Source organism: Mustela erminea, chromosome 7, assembly GCF_009829155.1.
Source record: "Mustela erminea isolate mMusErm1 chromosome 7, mMusErm1.Pri, whole genome shotgun sequence".
Taxonomy (NCBI): domain Eukaryota; kingdom Metazoa; phylum Chordata; class Mammalia; order Carnivora; family Mustelidae; genus Mustela; species Mustela erminea.
The window spans coordinates 21,029,741-21,049,411 of NC_045620.1; the positions used below are offsets into that span (position 1 = coordinate 21,029,741).

Genomic DNA, 19,671 nt, shown 5'->3' on the forward strand with positions numbered 1-19,671 from the left:
ACTGGAAGGCGGCTCGCACTAAGTTTGAGGATGATGATGGCACAGTAATAACGTCGAAGAAATACAGAGTACTTGTGTCAGGCACTGTGCGAAGCTCTGCACGGACATTTGTCCCCACCACGATGCTGTGGGGGCGGGGGGATCATTATTATCCCCATTGTTCAGGTGGGGAAGCTGAGGCCCAGAGAGGTTAAGGATTTGCCCGTCACAGAGAAAGCAGTTGCATTTGAACCCAGTTCCAGAGCACTTGAGTGTGGAGCCCATAAGTTCTAGACCTTGCTCCAGCGGCCCCTCTTCCTATCCCCTGCCCCATGTCCTTCCCTTCAGCCACCTAGACCAACCCCCCCCCATACCCCACCCATCTCCAGTTAGCATCCCTGCTGAGCTTGGGACATAAATTCCATTTCTTCTCTTTGACGTCCCCCTGTCCTGAGCCCTGCCCCCCTGCTCAGGTAACTCCTCATAGCCGTCTCAGGGGAGGCTGGTATAATTATAGATTTTTGAGAAGGAAGCAATTGCGTTCTCCTGCCCCAGGGCCTGAGCAGGGCTGGGCTTGCTGGGAAGACAATTAAAACTGATGTCCACAAATTAGGATTCTGCAAGAGAAGGAGAAAGGGGCTTGATTGAATGCAACTTCTTCTTCCTTTCTGCTTTTAATTGGGGGAGCAATGTAGTCATTAACCCTAAGCCTGGTAATCAGGGCATGGTCTGCAGGAAACAGCTCCGGGGCCCTGGCCTGAGTCAGTGGGTTTGGCTTCTGGTAAAGGCAAAGGAGGACCTGGAAAGATCTTGTCTGCCCAGGACCAGGGCCTGACCTTCTTCCTAACCTTCCAGGCCCTGATTCGATACCACATCGAGGGCTCTGTCTTCAGGCCTGGGTTCGAATCCTGTTTCTTCTACTTCCCAGCTGTGTGACCTGGACAAGCCCCTTTGCCTCTCTGAACCCCAGTTCTTCATATGAGAAAAGGAGAGAAGGAGAGGGGAGGATGACAAGACAACCCGTGCCTCATTCCTGGCACAGAGTCAGTGCTTGACAAGCATCATTCTCTTCGCTCACATTCTAGCTCAAAGTTCTGTCATCGCCAGAAAGATTGTAAAGATGCTTCCTCTTAGCTTCATCAGATCAAGCAGGAGTACAGTGTCTCTACCTCCCTCATGCCTGGGCCATGTGAAACCTTTTGCCCACCAGTCCTGTACCTCTGCTCCTTCCTCATTGGCTCCTGACAGCCCCCTGCCCCGTGGCAGCCGGTGACACACAGGCAGGCCACAGGGGACTTGTCCACCAGAGGCAGCCTCAGCCCAGCACCCCACCTCCCCGGCTCCCTCCACCTCTGAGGCCAGAGCCCACGAACCCTGACCCTCTGATCCAGCCCCATATCTCTTCTCTCCCTTCACACAGCCTTCCTTGCCCTTCTCATCTTCAAATCTCTGGTTTGAGGCTGCCTCCTCCATGAAGCCTGCAGGGACTGGACCCTAGGCCACCCATCAGTCTCTGCCAGAGTGAGAGCAGGCTCCCCTTGGTCCCCGCTCAGCCCATCTCTTGCCAAGTCCTACTGTGTTGTGGCCCGTTCCAGTGATGAACGGATACACAAAAGGTGGTTTCTCCGCACAACGGAATATTATCCAGCCTTAAAAGGAGGGACATTGAACGCGGACGAACCTGGAGGATGTGACGATGAATGAAATAAGCCAGAAGCAAAAGGACAAATACGGTCTGATTCCGCGAGGCCCGGGGGCAGCCAAACTCAGAGACAGGTGGCAGGGTGGTTGCCCGGGGCCGGGGGTTGAGGAGGAGGAGGACGGGGGAGCATTGAATGGATGGGAGCACAGCCTCAGCTGGGGAAGATGCCAAAGTTCTGGAGACGGATGGTGGGGACGGGTGCACAGCAACCTGAATGTATTTGACGCCATAGAACTGTACGCCTAAAAACGGTGAAAATGGTAAATTTGATGTTGTTTTACCACAATTTTTTTTAAAAGCTTCTTGGGCTTCCCCGGCCCGCAGCAGTGGCTTTCACACCACAGGCCTCTCCGTGGACTTTGTGCCGGGAGTGCTCCCCAGTGCACGGTGGCCCGGGGGGGGGGGGGGGGGTTGGCACCGGAGGGGGGGGCGGGGGGGGGGGAGGGTAACACCGCCCTCAATTCTTAGCTCCAGCGTCACTGCCTGAGTCTTCCCTACCCCGTCTGTCTGCCTCTTCCCTACTTCACGCTTTTCCCTTACCACTTAGTTCTCTCTGACTTCCCTCACCCGCTAGCCCTCTCCCACCCTGAGTGTAAGCCTCCCAAAGGCGGGAGATGGGAGTCGGCTTTGTTGACCACTACGTCCCAGCAGCTGGGACACCAGGCACACCAGGCATGCAGTAGGTGTTCGCGGGACACTGGCTGCCGTGACACCAGACACACACAGTGGCTCTGGCAGAAGGCAGAGAAAGGATCCCTTCCTCCCCTCTGGGCTCTGGGCCACCTGGGAGCTCCAGGAAACCCTCATACTCAGGATGCCCCATGGGAAACTGCCAGCTCTCAGAGCTAGAGTCAGGCTCTTGGGCTGGGCATCCAAAGTCTGTGGCTCTGGTTCTGCTGGACCCCAGCTGTGTCGGCCCCTCCTGTCTCTCCCGACACTTCTAAGAGTCCATAACTGAACCACCCGCCCTGCCCGCTGGGCGCAGTTCCCAGAGTCCCGGCTCACGGGGGGCCCTGGGCCTGGAGGTGACTTCCCTGCCCAGGCAGGTGTGGAAGCCATCGCTGGGGCCCCGGATGGCCCCCCTGGAGCGTGTCCTGTGACGGACACTAAGGCGTCTGTGTCTCCCCTTGCCTGGGAGCTCCCCCAGCTCCAGCACTGCCCAGCTGTCCCGCATGTGCTGAAGGAGTGAACAAATGCACGAAGGGAGGAAGTTCACACAAAAACCCAGAGGAGCTCAGTTCTTGGGACTATAAGAATCAAACTGAGAGAGACAGACATCGTTCATTTACTGGGCACCTACTATGTGCCAGAAGAGAATTTCGGGGGGGAACTGTGCCCAAAAGAGCAGGGATAGGCACAGACAAATGAACAATGTGGACACAGGCATCCTGGGAGGCCCTGAATGGGGCCCCAGTGGCTGGACCCCTCCCCACCCTCCCTCCTTCTGGCCCCCCTGACCACTGGCCATCCAAGCCCAGCCTGAGCGCCCCGAGAGGGCCTCTAAAGTTGTCATATGAAATGTGCCCAGAAATAAAATGGGGCAGAAACAAAGGTCAGCAGGGCCAGGAAGTGCTGTGGCGGCATCACGGGGAGCTCTCTGAACCCTTGAGGCCCAGGGCCGGCACCAGCCACCCTCTGGGCTCACCTTTCTCATCAGGGACCTGCAAGGCACCAGACAGCTGAAGTGTCTGATCCCACATAAGCCTCAGAGTGACCCTGCAGGTCAGGGGTCTTTGACTCTTTACTACAGGTGGGGAAACTGAGGCTCACAGAAGGTCACGGTAGGTTGAGGAGGTGGGATTCAGACTTGAGGCCTTGGGAACCACAAATACAGAGTACCCCCTACCCCCACCCCATTCTAAGCAGGAAGTAAGTCCACATGAGGGCTCTCGCAGCCCACCCCCACCCCTTCCAGCCACCTGAGCTTCTTCCAATGACTTGAGCAACATCGCGCGGAGAACCTGGGGGCCCGCCCCGGGGGACCGCAGGAAGCAAGCCCCTCCAGGCACCGTGCACAGGACCCAAGGACCTGAGGAGGTGGTGTTCTTTATCACCTGCCCAATCTCACAGAGGGAGGTAGCCTGGTTCAGAGAGGGCGTGTCAGGGCCTGAGGCCACACAGTATGACGGGACAAAGCCAGATGTCAGCCCCAACGCTGGCGGAAGGGATCTCCCATGCAGAAGCCCAGTCCTCCCTGGGCCCTCGTCTCCTTCAGCTTTATGCAGTGTGACTCCTTGGGGGTTATTTCCAGAAAGCCTGCTCTGTGTCCAGCTCAGCTGGGGGCCAGAGCTGCAGAAGGCCCATGGCCACCTTAACTCTCGGCTGGGAGGCAGCACAGGGAAAGGCTGCAGAGGGAGTGTTTGAGGAAGCCCCAGCTCACCCATGAACCTCACCTTGCTCCTGAAATCAGGAGATGTAAAATGTCCCTAAGAGGAAAAACCAGATAAACTGAATGACAAAGCCCCTGCGGACTGAGAAGCCAGGCTTGTAGAAGGAGCCCTCTCCTCCCTGGGGATGGGTACAGCGTCTGCTCTGGGAGGGGCAGGGCCCCGGGGAGCATTCTGGCCAGCTGTCGGGAGGGAGAAGGATCGAGGTGTGAGTCGATGAAGGTTGTTTGATCTTGGAGTGGACAAGTTTTCCTCTTCTCAAGAAGTGCGAGGAGGCCGTTTGTACAAAAGCTTGGGGAATTGCAGTGTGCCTTGGTGGGAAGATGGCAGCCTGGGCGTGCAGAAGGACCTCAAGTCCTCCCTGCAAAAGCAATGAAGGAGATCAGCCTTCACGGACCCATCCCTGTGCTGGGCTTCCCAGGATGCACTGGCCAGGCTCTGGCCCTCAAGGGGCCCAGAGTCCACAGGAAGGGCAGATACACAGACCTGTGACCACTGTATGGACAATGACTGGGACTGAACCTGTATCGCCATGTACAGTTGTTCAGGATGTGCACCAATCACAGAGCCATGAATCGTGGTCTCCCCTTCTCCTCCCCAGAGATAGGCAGAAGCTCAGAATGGAGGTGCAAGTGTTAGGGAAGATGAAGGCATGCCCACATCTGCCTGGACTCAGGGATAACTTCTGGAAGGTGGGCCACGTTTGGACTTGAAGGCTGGCTGGGGTTGGCACGGTTATAAGGAGCTCTGAACAGGAAAGAGCATGCTGAGGGAGAGAGTCTCACAAGTCTAACCTTTTGTGGACCCCCCCTCACCATTTCTGCAGGATCCCTGAAGCACCTGCACTATTATTTACTTAATATTTATTTTCAAAGCACCTTTCCCTTTTTACTTAAATAAATTCAGCTTAAAAGGAGACTTTTATTGCTGCCATAAACGGAAAATCAGCATCACTTGCCATAAATAGAGGGTAACTGTAAAAATAAACACCATGAGAACCATACAGTGTCTGTAAATTCCAGCCAGGGAAGGCGGCTTGCTGAAGGCTATGGGTCTCATTGTCCATTTTCTTGCAGGAACAGGGGAGGTTGGCGAGAGTTGTGCATTAAATTCAGGGGAGGACCAGGTAGAGATGCTTCTCAGTCAGAAAGGCTTGGGATGCAAGGCTGCTGAGGGGCGGGGATGCAGGGCTGCTTAGAGGTGGCCTGGCTTTGGCTTCCTCCGCTATTGACCCTCTGTCACCTTCATCCCCTGTCCCCACCTCCCAGCCCTGGCTTACCGAGAGGCCCAAGAACTGGACCCTCCCTGCCACTCACCTGTCACAACCCTACTGATCCCACCAATCCTGCCCGACGGGGCAGCTTTCTGTCTGATTTACGGCGTCTTGCACGTGGGGAGGACTGATGCCCATTTCAGGCTCAACGAGGCCCGAAGGAGGCCTGCTTGCAGAAGGAGGGAACAAAGAAGGAAGGGCGGATGCCCTCATGGTCTCCGTTGCTTAAACCAGGGAAGCGACCTCCTGAGGCGTGGATCCCCCCCACCGCCCCAAATGGGGAAAGAACATTATTTTTGCATTAAAACAAACATAAATATATTATGGAATAGAATACGGAATTCATGAATTTTGAATGACACAGGAGAACATCAAAGAAACGTTGCCCCTGGTGGGGCACTGTTCGCTCTGCCTCGTGGGCTGACCCCCCCAGTCCATGGCCCTCTGCCTGGTCCAGTCAGAGGCCTCCTTTGTCTCCACCACAGGAGTACTGATGTGTCCCTAAGGGGGTAGATGGGGGAGGGGAACCAGGAGGAGGCAGAGGGATGGGGGGGTGGGCAGTGAAACCTAGGACTTACGCGCGGGCATGCAAGCTGCAGTTCTGCCCTGACTTGCTGTGTGGCTTCATGTAAGCTGCCTGCCTTCTCTGAGCGTCTGTTTCCACGTGGCTCATTGTGAGGATGAAATGAATGCAGGATGAAATGAATGCAGGTGAAGAGTGTCTGCATGTGCGGGAACCAGGAGAGCCTCCTTACGTGCCGTTCTCTGGTGGCAGCTGCTCACTGCTGAGTTACATGTGCGCACGCGCACACACACACGCATGTGTACACACACACACATGCAGAAGGACACACGCCCAGGTTGGGGGGGTCCTTGCCCCGCCCCACTAACTGGGAAGGAGGGCAGCCTCAACCAATAAAAGTCAAATAGCTGGGCACCTGGGTGGCTGAGTTAGTTGAACGTCGGCCTTCAGCAGGTCAGGATCTTGGAGCCCCAGGATCAAGCCCTGCATGGGGCTCCCTGCTCGGTGGGGAGTCTGCTTCTCCCTCTGACCCTCCTCGCTCTCGTGCTCTCTTCAAATAAATAAATAAAATCTTTAAGAAATTCAAATAGCTGACATTTTGAACACCTGCTGTGTGCTAAGTGCCTGGCGGTGCTGTGCCTCGGTTTACTCATCTGTAAAATGGGGATGATGGTAACAGCAACCTCACAAGGCCGCTGTAAGGATTAGGTACGCTGACAATTATAAAGTGGCCGATCTGGCACAGAGGACTGCTATAGAGATGGGTCCTTTCTACTTAGTTTGTCACTGAGGTAAAATTCACACCACAAAATCGACTGTTCTCACGTGACCGAGCCGGGGGCCCTGAGGGCATTCCCATTGTTGTGTCACCCACCTCCCTCTAGTCCCCCCACATTCTCATCCCCCAAAGGGAAACCCTGTGCCCCTGAAGCAGGTATGCTCCCTTCTGCCATCCCCTGGCAACCACCAATCAATGTCAAGTCTCTGACTGGATCTGCTGTTCTGGAAAGTTCCCACAAATGGAAGAATATAATACGTGGTCTTTGGGGACCACCTTTTTTCACTTAGCATCATGTTTTCGAGATTCGCCCACACTGTCCCATACATCAGATTGCGTTCCTTTTTATAGAGACGCTCCTTTCATCAGATAAAATCTCACACTGGTTCCCCACACAACATGGGAAGTAGCCACTCTGACTCTCCTTTTCTTGGGGACGAAGAAACTGAGGCACAGAGAGAGTGGGGGGGACTGGCCCGGTCCCTCGCCCAGCCCTCCTGACACTGCTGGGCGGGCAGTGCCGTTGCCTGCAGCTGGGGGCACGGTGCCTCCCAAGGCCACGGGCACATATTGAGGGAGACAGCAGTGGAATTACAAATCTAGGGAGATTTAAGGAGAGTGAAAATATTCTGGCACTTGCAGGATGTGGGAGCGGAGCAGGTTTCCCCAGCGGAATTCCCGCCTCCTCTTCCCACACATCTGGGCCACAGGGAGAGAAAGGGTTGGGAGGGAGGGAGGCAAGGGTGGGAACGCACAGGAAGGCAGGGACAGGGCCGGGACCAGAATGGGGGAGCAGGGGATGGGAGAAGGCCAACAGGCATCCTGATGGTCGTGCCCACAGCAGGTCTTTTTCTCCTCACCTGTACAGCCTGCGAAGCCGGCGGGGTGAGGCCACTGCACAAATGGCTAGTCAGGCTTGGAGAGCTCGAGGGAACTCAGGATCTGAGCCCTAGTGTCTGACCCCAAAGCCCAGGCACGCACCGTCCTTACTGCCTGCCAGAGGCAGAGAGGGGGTGAGTGCGGGAAGCAGAGGCAGGTTGCAACAGCCACAGCGGAGCAGCTGCCTTGGAGCCCAGAAGGGAGCATCCCCAGGTTCACTGAGAAGCAGAAGGCAAGGGAGAGGGGTGGGCGGCACCAAGGCAGGGGCCAACAAGCTCCAGGGCCATGAAGACCAGAGCAGAAGGGGAGAGGGCACAAGAAAGCCAAGCACAGAGACCAACAGGAAGGGAGAAACTGAAGCAGACTCTGGCAGCCGTGTCATGTCCCCGCGACCTAGTGTGGGGCCAACACAGCCCCACTTGGGACCCAGGGCCTGCCCTGCCCTAGCCTTCCACACCTGCCTGGCTGTGTGTGGGAAATCCAGCAGCCCAGTCATTAACGTGTGAACTCTGGAGTCAGGCTGACCCCAAAGTGAACCTGAACTGTACCTCCTTGTGGTGGGCAAATCACTAAGCATCAGTGTCCTCACCTGGAAAATGGGTATTGTGGGGACTCAAGAGGATCACCCATGCCTGTAAACATCCAGCAACTAGTGGGCTCTGTGAAGCATTATTAGACTCTCACAGGCTGGACTTTTCCAGCTCCTCTTTCTCCAAGGCTCCCACCTACCCTTTCCTCACCTAGAAGACTAAACTGGCCTGGCCTCTTGAAACACAAGGGCTATTCAGGAACCAGAGAATCTCTAACTGAAGGGGTTCTGATCCACCCCAGGGCCTTTGTACTTACTGTCCCCTCTGCTCGGGAGGAGATTTAATGGAAAGCAGAGGGCCAGGATGGGGCTCAGGACTCCCAGTGCCTAACTGGGTTAGGGACCACTGCTGGCGCTTCTGGGGACACAAGGAGACCAGCTGGTGAATCTCAGGGCCCCTGCCCAGAGGTCTTCCATCAGCTGTCAGCCAGCCTGCCTTCCCCCTCCCTCTCCTCTGCCTGCCAGGAGACCATTAGTGTAGGGTTGTTTTGAACGCAATTTCCACTACCATGCACTCTGGCCGCAGGGCCTCCATTAGGGACCCTTTCCTGGGGCCAATGACAGGCGGCAAACAGCTCCCCAGTGAGCCAGCCCTAATTGCTGCTGCCTCTGAGGCCGGAAATAGTTTTTTTAGAACCTCACAAAGCAAAACAGACACCCTGCAGTCTGTTCACACCTTCCCTGCCCTGGGCTAGAAATCAAGCCCAAGGGCTGTGAGAAAGGGGGCTTCGGTCAAGATCCCCAACCCCAAGTTGGCTAGTGAGACTCAGAGAGTCTGAGTGGGGGCCGGGATCTGAACCCAAGAGTGTTTGACCCCGTAGCCCAGCCAGGCACCATCCCCTACCACCTTAGTGCGCGTGGTTAAGGGAAGAGAAGTTTGGGTTCCGCCCCCCTGGCTTTGATCGAGGTGTGGGCCCTCAAACGACCGCACCTCTGAAGCCTGTCTCCTCTTGTGCAAGATGGGCATGTTGATGGGGGCCGCAGGGTGCCTGCTGGGGTCACCACGGTCAGGCTCTGACAGGTGGTGGGGCCCCATGAGGAGGTCTGCAGAGCAGGGAGAGAGCCAGCGGGTGGAAGAGGTGGGGAAGAGCCTGCCAGTCAGGTGAACTCGCTGGGCTGAAGTCAGGAGGGATCCTGGAGGTGGTGAGCATTAGAAAGGAAGCAGGGTAGGTACACACATGCACACACACACACACACACACGCACACACACGCATGTGTGCTCAGCTCCTATCTCCCGCCCAACCCATGTTTCCTTCGACCCCTCTGCGGCCAGCCCCAGCATCCTGTGAGCCTGCAAACTTGGACCTAGTCCAGGAAGCAGCCTCTCCCCCTCCCCCTCCAAGAGCACCCGCCCAGTCTCCAAGTCCTGTTTGACCCCCACTTCAGTCCCACCTGCACGCCAGCCACACCCCGCGCCTTCCCCTTCAGAACCCCCCCCCGGGTTGTGGGGGCCGCACCAAGCTTGGCCTCTGCTTCGCCTGATACACATGCACGCTCTCTAGATGAAGCCCCTGCCAGACCCAGGCAGTTGGGGAAGCTCCTGTAGCCTCTGGAGTCCCCACTCAGCCCCAGCAGGCCCTAGAGACCAGGAGCCCACTTCCCCCAGGAAGTCCTCCTGACTGCACTGGGACAGAGCCACCACTCTGGTGAGAGAGACCCCTGCGGGAGAGTTCACCTGCCTGAGCCACTTCCAGGGCTCCCATCTCTGGTCTGCTGTCCTCCCTGACCTCTCCCCCGTGCTCAACCGCTGAAGACACTCACCCAGAGCTCGCTGGGAAAAGACAGGAAAGCTTGTTATGGAAGGGCTGCAGTGTGGAGTTGTGGGGGGAACTCCACACCCGCTCCTGGCTCTGCTGCGCACTGACCCTACATCCCTGGGGCCCGGTCTGGCTCCACCCTGGGCCTCAGTTTCTTCGCAGACGAAATGAAGACCGCTTCCCCTGGAGCCACAGGTGAGCCCTGGGGGCCTCCCCGAACCTGCTGGAACGAACCCGAACCCATGTAGCATTTTTCTGAGGCAATGGTCCAGTTTTCATCAGATGCTCCAGAAGACGGCTACCTCCAAGAAAATTAGGAACCACGAGTCTAGGCAAGCTCCAGGGCCCCCTGGAGCCCCTCCCCCTTGGTCATTCATTCCTCCACTTCATTCATTCACCTGGCATCTGTCGAGTGCCTGCTCTGCGTGGGTGTCACGATGACACACAGAACAGACGCATGTGTAATCCCGAGGTGTCACCTGGAGAGAGGAGTGTGTGTGTGCGTGCGTGTGTGCGTGTGAAGACAGAGAGGGGGAGGTGGGGCGACAAGAAGAGGGAGGGAGGTGGATGCAGCAGACACAGGGAGAGGGACAAAGAAAGATGGAGAGTTTGAAAGAGAGAGAGAGAGCGAGAGAGAGCGCGCGTCTGATCCTGGGAGAGAGCGAGCCGGAGAGAGGGGCAGGCAGAACACTTGCCACAGATGGGCACTGCCAGCCCCCTAATTGATAGCTCTGAGTGAACCCCCCCTCCAGCTCCAGCTCTAACCTTCCAGATGCTCCCAGAGCCTCCATGCCTCATGTCCCACGGGCACCCGCTTGCAGGGGCTGGGGAGGCAGGTCCACATGCCGCACAGCGCAGAGGGCCCAGTCTGGCCCCCTCGGCTGGGACGCTACACGGCCACCCAGGTTCCTTCCCGCCCACAGTTCCTCCACCGCACATGACCAAATAGCCGAACACATACACTCCAGACACACGGTCAGGCAAAACCACCAGCCCCTGGCAGAATACCCCAGCAGGTGCACCCAGGGCCCCACGCGTACTCACAAGGTCCCAGCACCCCCACCGACACGGCTGGGCTTGGATCCAGGAGCCTAGGCTCTCAGATCATGCTCGTGCAGCCAGACCCAGGCCTTCCCAGCATTTTGGCATTCTGGACCCCGAGAGAATCCAGTAAAGCCAGAGTGCCACTCCAGAACAAAGCAACCGTCCCCACGCCCACCAGGCTCGGTAGCCAGGAGCGGGACAGACGAGCAGGAAAGAACTCCAGCCCTGCAGCCCCACAAGCTGGGCTCGAGCCCGGCTCTGTCATTCAACAGCCGTGTGGCCTCAGGCCGATCCCAGAGCCCCCCCGAGCCTCCATGTCCTGGTCTCTAAAATGGGAACATCCTCCACATGGGCCTGCATGAGGCTGAACGGAGGAGGTGAGGAAGATGCCAGGGAGAGAGAAAACGCTCCGGGGATGCTGTCTGGCATCTTGGTTCTTAGAGCCCTGAAGGCCACTGAGACTAAGCACCACATGCAGGACAGAATCCCTCTCCGCTCCCTCTGCACCTGTCGCTAAGAGGACAAAGGAAAGGGTCACAGAGGGAAGGATTCTGGAGGCTTAGAGCCTGGGTGAACTCACCATTTTCAGGGGCCACTGAGGCAGGCCCAGAGGAGGGCAGAGACCTGCCAAGCCTACCCAGGAAGGCAGAGGCCGAGGGAGGATCAAGGCTCAAGGTCTACTTCTCTCGCCCAAACTTGGGCACTTTAACCCGGAGCTGAAGTGAGTCACAAAGGAGCCACTGCCTGCACTTCTTCACACAGAAGACAGCAGAGGCCCTCACCCCTGCCATGGCCTCCCTGGTTGGAGGTGGGGTGGCCAGGCATCCTCTGAGTTGGGAGCTCTGCCCCTCGGGGCCCATCACTAAATTACTGTGTGACAGATTGCTATGAGCACCCACAGTGTTCTGACTTCTCTGCCCACTTCACCAGTCTGTGCTCCCTGGGGAAATAAAACAGGGTTTCTCCCATAATGCCCCCAGCTAATACATGGTGGGCTCCGGCTTGCATCTCTTGTATGACAGGGAGCTCACTACCAGTCACCCTCGCTGCCTCGGGAGTGCCTTTTCCGGGCTGAGCGTCATCTCTGCTTCTTCACTCTTATCACAATTTATACTTATATATTTTTTATAGGTTTAGTTGTCTGAGCAAGAACCTTATCTGTCTTCTTTGCTGATATGTCCCCAGTGGCTAAAAGAGCCTGGTACATGGCAGGTGCTCAAACACTATTTGTTGAATGAATGAAGGAATAAATGAATGCTCACTTCCAATAGCTGACAGCAGCCTCTGTTAGGCCAGCAGCTCGCGACAACAGCACAGAGTACGAGGCAGGAGGGGCAGCCCCTGGGCCAAGAGCCCCCACGTCCAGCCATTCCTGCCCACAGACCTGCCCGTGTACTGTTCTGTCCTTAATGTTTTCCTATAAACCAACCTACTATTTTTGAATATCCCTGTTAGTATCCTCCTAAGCAATCATATCTGCGAAACCACAGTTTTGATGTGCTGGGTTTATTTTTCCAATCCACATTAAAATAAATGCATAACTATTAAAATGTAAGAGGTTTTGTCTGGGTTCTGCCTAAAACCATCTCTCAGGTAGGACCAAATCCTGCCGAGGATCCTGGGGGTTCTTAAAGAGGGGTTTCCACTGGGTGTGATGGGGCAGAGTCTCAGAGACTCCTCTGCCCACTTCTGGGATGGGGAGGGGGCCCAACCGTGGAGAGGGCGTCCTGGAGGAGCAGGAATCTCTCTGCTTCCCCAACCGCCTCCCCTGCCCCACAATTGAAGGTGCACCAGAGGGAACTCAGGGTTGCCAGCAGGTAGAGGGGTAAATTTCCACCCTCTGTGAGATCACGGCCCATTTTTCTCTTAGAAGATTCTTGCCTCCCCAGGGCTGCGGAGAAGAGGACAGACCCTAGGACACATCACCTTAGGGTCTTAGCATATCATATGTGCTCCAAGGAGCCGGGTCCAGGTCCGCCTACTGCAAAGTGAAGTCAGCCTTGCCCACCCCAGGGTGTCCTTGTACTGGTCCCTAAGGATGAGGGAGGGGCTGTGATCTTGGGATCATTCCACTAAAAACATGGATTCCTTACGAAATTAAAATCATGGGAATGTTTAAAACTATAATAACTTGGAATACACAGAAGTTTTAGCATTTGGACCTCAGACTCCACCCCTCCCCTCTCCAGGACTCAGCAGCATTGTGAGCCTGGGCTCTGGGGTCACGTTCCTGGGATCGAATGCAGGCTCCAACCCTTGCTAGGTGAGTGACCTTGGGCAAGCCTTGTAACCTCACAGAGACTCAGTTCCCACATGAATGCCGCAGGCCAGGGGAAGTCCCCTCCTCTGAGGGTTCTTGTGGGGGTCAAACGCCATTTAAGGCTCCGGCATGACACTCGGTCAGCATTTGCTTCCCTAGATCTCTCACCTTATTTGCACAGAGTTGAATAAGGGGACACCACAAGCCAAGCGCTGGCCTCCCCACCAATTTGGGTAAAATGCACCCTTGCCTAGGATCTCCGTCTCCTGTCCCGGTGGCTGACCACTCTCCCTCACCCCGACCCTGCCCACTTGTTTGTCACCAGGAGACTTCCCCCCAGCACCCCTGCTGTCACCGTGTCACTGTGTCACCGTGGAGATGAGCTGAATTTCTGTCCTGCTGGCCGCCCACGGCTCCCGTTGCTCCGGGAAAAGGCCGCCGGAGCCGCTGATAGGTAAGGTGTCAAAACCAATTGGTGTGAAGGACTCGGGGAAAACCGCTTGTGAGGGCCAATTCCCCACAGGAGGCCGGGAACCCTCAGCCCAAGGCTGAGTGTTTACGGGCGTAATTGATAGAGTAATCACCAACACCCGAGACAACGCGAACACATTTTTAACATCATAACCTTCGGAAGACAGCACTCAATTTTCTCCATCTTCCAGCCACCAAACTGGCTGCCTTATTGATGGCGAGGTACCCACGGCTGGGTAAAGAATGAGAGAATGCCGGGGTGGGTGTTCGGCGCACGAGCTGTTGGCCAAACGGCCTGTGGCCCCCGCCCCTGCCTCCGCACCCCGCCGCTCCCTCTTGGCAACGGAGAGAACCTCAGGACAGCAAATCACTCAATGGACAAAGCGCCGGGCCAAGCCAGGATCTGTGTCTGCATTGGGGTGTATTAATAATTGAAGGTGCTGGCCGAGGGGTGTGTGTGTGTGTGTGTGTGTGTGTGTGTGTGTGTGTGTGTGTGTGTACGGATGTTTGCTGCAGTGTAAGGCTTCCTGGGGATCCTCTCAGGGTCCACATGCCTGCTCCAGCTTGGTCCTCTCCCTATCTCGCAAACCAAACCAACCCAGCATCCCCTGGCACCAGACGACGTTCCATCGCTACATGTGTCCTCTGGCTTGGCTGAGTGTGTAAGGCCAAGGCTCCCAAACTCCAGGCTGTGTGGGAATCATCTGGGGGAGCTTATAAAATGCAGATTCCAGGGTCTCATCAACAATCATTTTGGCCCTTGGGTCTGGGTGGGAGTTTGCTCCCTGGGGTTTGCATTTTAACAAACCCCCTGGTGAGTCCAAGGCAGGAGGTCTGCAAACATCCTCGCAAAGATCCTGCCTTCCGGTCCCCTGCCCTGGCCAAGATCTGGAAAACGGACCTGAGAAAGAGTCCAGTCCAGCTGTTTTTTTCTAACTTGCATGTGGCTGCAGCAAGATCCCGTCTAGCTGCCGGTTCCTCTTGGGGCCCCCCCAACAGCTTTCCAGTTCTCTGGGGAGCTGGAAGGAAGCGCTGCGATAGAAAGAACAAGTCCTGTAACGTGACCGGCCAAGCTTGCCTCGAGGTCATCCTAGAGGAGGCAGGCACAGCTCTCTGGCTCTCTGTACAGACTCAGTGACCTTGGGCAAGTCACTGGCCCTCTCTGAACCTTAGTATTCTCATATGCCCAACACCAGCCTTGCGTGAATAACATCAGCCTTAAGGAATTTAACACTGGCAAGGGGTTTAGCAGCACAGAGCACACAGTAGGCAGTTCATAAATGCTAGCCCTGCCACCTGACCCCCCCCAACCTCTGCTGGGCTGAAGGCAATGAGCTGACCCTTTCTCCTAAGGAGTAATCAAAACAGCTGCCATTCATTGAGTACCTAGTAGGTACGAACACGGACCAGTGCAAACCCAGCCTCCAATCCCTTATGCCTCTCCAAGGAGCACGTACCACTCACCCCCCATTCATTCCTCATGCCTTTAAAGGCGCTCTGAGAAGTGGGCTGAGTGGAGATAGCAGGGAGACGGGAGGCGAGCCAGATGTCCTTGCCAACCCATCTGACCACGGGATCTCCCTGTGACAAGTCCCGGGTGGGCACAAGGCATCAGCCTGCTGGGCTGGGCTCAGATTGAGCTGGAGAGGTGAGGCGCCACCAAGTGGTTAGGGTTCATGGGCTCCTCTGGAGGAGCCCCCACTTCCAGCCTCCCATCCTCACCCCAGACACAGACACCTTCCTAACCCGGCCACATCTCCTGAATCAGCTGAGGACACGCGGAGCCCAGGAATAATGAAACGATCAGGCTCCAATCTGCTAAACAGCAATTTCTGGGCTTTTTCAGCACACACAGCTTTTATCAAATTGGTATTCTCCTCCTGAACACAAATGGCTTATTAGACATGACCCACTTATTCGCCGCGTCTCACTATCATTAATAACAGTTTCTTTTTGTGATTAAGTGAGTGGCTCCAAAACCTTCCTGTGGTCGGGTGCTTGGCCCAGCAGAGGGGCAGCCATGGGGGCTCCTTGGCATCCACTACTTGGTGACTTTGAACCTGGCAATGGTGGGAGAAGGCAGTCTGGCCCCTGCAGAGCAGCCTGGTCTCCTCGTTTCAGGAGGGACAGAAGGAGCCCCAGAGGGCTGACCCACTTGCCCAGAACTGCACATGGGGTCAGTGAGAGAAGTCAGGTTCCTCTGCAGTCGGTGCTGCGACTTCTCTGTCCAGCCCCTCTTCTGGGCCTTAGCGGGACCTAGCTAGGGTTCAGAGGCGACATACAGCCGGCAGGGCAGAGCTGTGCCCCTACTAAGCACACCTGGCACCAGGGGGCAGACAGAAACTACCACACAAAGGGCAAAACCTGATTTCCTATGAGGGGGCCCCTCAGGGCCTCAGGAATGACAGAATAGCACCCAAATCCTTGGGGCCTGCTGCTCCAGGGACAGGATGACCATAAAACTCAGAGCCCCAGTCCTCGTATCTCTTGGGACTGCAAACTCAGGAAAACCCTTCCTTGGAAAACCCTCCTAGTCTAAGTTTTAACCGTGCCAAGGAACTGAGCAGAGCGAGGAGGAGAGGGAAGGAGGAATTCCCAGTTTCCTTTAAATGGGAGGGAATCTGACAGGGAGATGAATATCCTGGAAAATGATCTGCCTTTACCCAACAGACCCTGTGGCCAGTCCCAGCTCAACCACTCACTCACTGTGTGACCTTGGACAAGTCCCTTCACCTCTCGGAGCCTTGGTTTCTCCATCTGTGAGTTGAGGGTCAAAATAACCCTTTGCCTGTTCACCAGTGCTCCAGCCAGGTCAGTAGAAATTCGATGAGGGAGATGAAAGATTCAGAGATGAAACACAGAGCACTTACACCAAACATGGTGAGGCAGAAGGGTGCAGGGAGTTAGGCTTCCCAAAAAGCAGAGACCCTGAGAAGGGGTTTGGAAGCACCCACACCCCCTGCAACAATCCTACTCGTGCGTCAGTCCCCATCAAAGCCTCCTCTAATTATCTACATCCCCCCACTTTCCCATCAAAATAAATCACACAGTTCTCTGCTCTTTGTGCAAACCTCCCCCTGCACCCAGCTCTGGGCTTACAGTGCCCAACCTTGGTCCTGCAGCCTCTCCCACCAGACTGGAAAGGGACTGATAGAAGAAAGGTCTCCATTTTCATTTATGCTCTGGTCCCCATTCTGGAGCCTGGCTCACAGGGGTAGGGGAAGCCCCCACAGCTCCCACCTCAGAAGCTACAACTCTGCTGCCAACTTGGGCTCCTTTGGGGCTGAACGGAGCCTCTGACACTCAGGCTACCAATGTGGGATTGCTTGCTTGCTCCCTGGCTCCCATGGTGGCTGAGTTGATTTTCCCACCTTTCCAGTCCTCGGGGCCAAGGATGAGGATGGGTGGGTACCCGGTAGAAGGATGGTAGGGTCCTTCTGCCCACCCCCAGAGACAGACAAAAGCCCCTGGCATCTTTTTCCCCCTTTCACGCCCGTGGCTGGAAGCAGCACGGGAATTGCACGGGAATCAACTATTCCAATGTCTTTGAGGGGCTCCCACCAAGCTTTCGTCACCCACCCTGCAGGGACACTTGCAGCCCTAGACTACTGGTTCTCAACAGGCAGGGTTTGCTGTCCCCTAGGACCTTTCCCAGTGGTTCCCAGTAGCATAAGGGGCAGGGGAGGCGTGGGAGGGGTAAGGGCAGCTGCAGGGTTAAGCCCACAAAAGGGAAAGGCAGATGGGGAGAGAGGAGTGGGCGATCAAAGTGTGTTCACAAGTGTGTGTGTGTGTGTGTGTGTGTGTGTCTGCAGGCAGAAGGGCAGGCAAGAGTTGTGCAGAGTGTGTGCGCCTGGGCACCAGCTGGTAGGGTGTGAGCCCCCAACCGTAGTGCCTGTGTGTGTGTGCAGCGGGCATAAGTGTGAGTGTTTATGAGTGAGGAAGGGGATCTGGAAGGTGTCTGGAGATGTGTGAGGGCAGGAGTTGTGAGTGTGAGAACAGTGAGTGTGCCCCTGGCTGCAAATATCTGTGTAGTCCTGGAGGTGGGTGCATCGGCGCGAGTGTGTTGGGGAGTAGGAGGCTCTCCGCGAGGGCGGGATCGGGTTGCACACGGGGTGCCCCCTCCTCTGCAGGGGTGGTCGGGGTGCCAGGGTGGGTCCATGGACCCGGCAGGGGGCGCCACTGGACTCCCGCCAGGAGCCCCGGGGACGGGGACGGTCAAGTTGGAGCGGCGCAGTCCGGGGTGGGGTTGGGTGGGGAAGTCCGCGGAGGCGGCGACCGAACTCACCGTGGCCGGAGACGTGGTTGTCCCAGGGCGCGTGGCCCGCGGGCCGCGTGGCGCCTCCGAGTTGCAGGAAAAGTGCCAGGTAGTGGAGGGCGCCCAGCGCCACGGCGAGCGGGGCCCCCATGGTGCGCGCTCGGGCCGGGGCGCCGCCGCCTCACATCGGGGCTCAGGAGACCGCAGACCCCGCGCCCGTCGCTCCCTGCCCGATGCGGCCTGGCTGCCCAGCTCCGGCCGCTGCCCCTCGCCCGCCGAACCCGGCACGGCCCCGGCCCCAGCCCTCGCCCGGCTCCGGCCCAGCCCCGGCTGCGGGTAGCGAGCGCACGCCCAGCCGGCCGCCTCCGACTGCGGGACTCTTCCCTTCCGCGGAAGGCCACTCCGCTCGGCGCCGCTGCCGCCGCACCCCCTCCCTCCCACTCCCTCCCGCCCGCCCAGAGGAGGCGGCGGCGGAGGGATCTGCCGCTTGATTTATCATCAAAGTTTTGCTCAGGCTGGGATTTTTAAAGCGGTACCCGCAACTTCCCCTGCCCGAGAGTGCAAATGGGAGAGCGAGACGAGGTGGAGGAAGCCCCCCTAGGGACCTAGTTCCCGCAAAGCATAAGACAACTGGCTTCAGAAACAGATATACTATCCAGCGGGATAAGGAGAAAAACCACTCCACCTGCCGCCAGACCCAGCGCGCTCAGAGGGATTCCCAACTTTGCTAGCTGCGCGGTTTTGGGGTCGGGGGGTCGGAGGAGGTGGGGGTGAGGTCGGGCAGGAACCTGGGCTGAGGCACAGGGGACCTGGTGATAGTCTTTAGTTCCCTGTGCGGACGTGTCCTTATGTCTATCCCCGTCTGAGCCTCAAAGTTTTCATCTGAGAAATGGGAAAAGCAGCTACCTGCAGGGGTCCTGGTGAGGATTTATGAAATCGTGTATGTTAAAGCGCTTAGCATAATGCCGTCTTCATGGTAGGAGCTGGATAGATTTTACTGTTGTTATCCTCTCTGTGTCTCAGTTTTCCTGTCTGCATAATGGGAGTGAGGCTGGCCAGTTGCTCGGGCTCCTTCTAGCTTAGAGATGCTGGGCCCTACGCGGTGGATTGGATCGCCCCCTTCTGGACTGTAAATCTCCGTTCCTCGGACCGATGGGCCTAGATGAAATGTTGGAGAGGCGGGCAGGTAACAAAGACTCCCATTCCCAAGACCAGGAATCCAACGAAAGCCTCCGATTCCGATTCCTTCCCTGACGGTTTTCCTGGAGCTGTTGGGACAGAACTTCAGTAGAGACAAGAGGGCCGACCGGTGGCCTCCTTTAAATTTAATTTAAATTTAAATTTCATTTAAATCGGAGAGGTAGATTCTCCGAGGTCTCACAGAGAGGTCCTTTCCTGCCCTCATCCCTTATCCTTCCTCAGGCCTCTTTCCCTACACGTCCATGTCCGCCGCGGTTTCAGCACTACGGAGGACGACAGCGTCAACTCCGACCCCCATCTTTTTGGCCTCAAGTACCTCGCCTAAGCGGGCTCTTAGATTTGAGGATTCAGCACCATGGACAGACCTTCCAGTTTCGAGTGAACGCTGCAGACAGACCACTCCCCTCTCCACAGACTACAGGTGGATCCAGCATTGTGGACAGAGCCCCAAGTTTGAGAATGAGGTTAGAACCCGAGGAACAGCTCCCCATCCTATCTTTACTCTGTCCTTGCATCCCCCTGCTTCCCAGTATTATGGCGGGCAGCACACTGGATGGGGCCTGTGGTCGCCA

At 56.6% G+C, this 19,671-nt stretch overlaps 1 protein-coding gene and 1 long non-coding RNA gene across 2 annotated transcripts in view; one reads left to right on the forward strand and one right to left on the reverse strand.

Moving 5' to 3' along the window:
* The window catches only part of VSTM2L (V-set and transmembrane domain containing 2 like), a 34,144-nt gene extending 15,832 nt beyond the window's left edge, over positions 1-18,312 (reverse strand). Inside the window, exon 1 of the mRNA XM_032350703.1 lies at positions 17,930-18,312. Coding sequence (XP_032206594.1) covers positions 17,930-18,050 — 121 coding nt within the window. The 5' untranslated portion in view covers positions 18,051-18,312. The remainder of the gene's footprint in view (positions 1-17,929) is intronic.
* Positions 18,313-18,434: 122 nt separating this feature from the next.
* Positions 18,435-19,469, forward strand: LOC116596543. The gene is made up of 3 exons (XR_004288169.1): positions 18,435-18,819; positions 18,923-19,085; positions 19,322-19,469. It is a non-coding gene; the product is annotated as an uncharacterized LOC116596543 (long non-coding RNA).
* Positions 19,470-19,671: the final 202 nt, after the last annotated feature.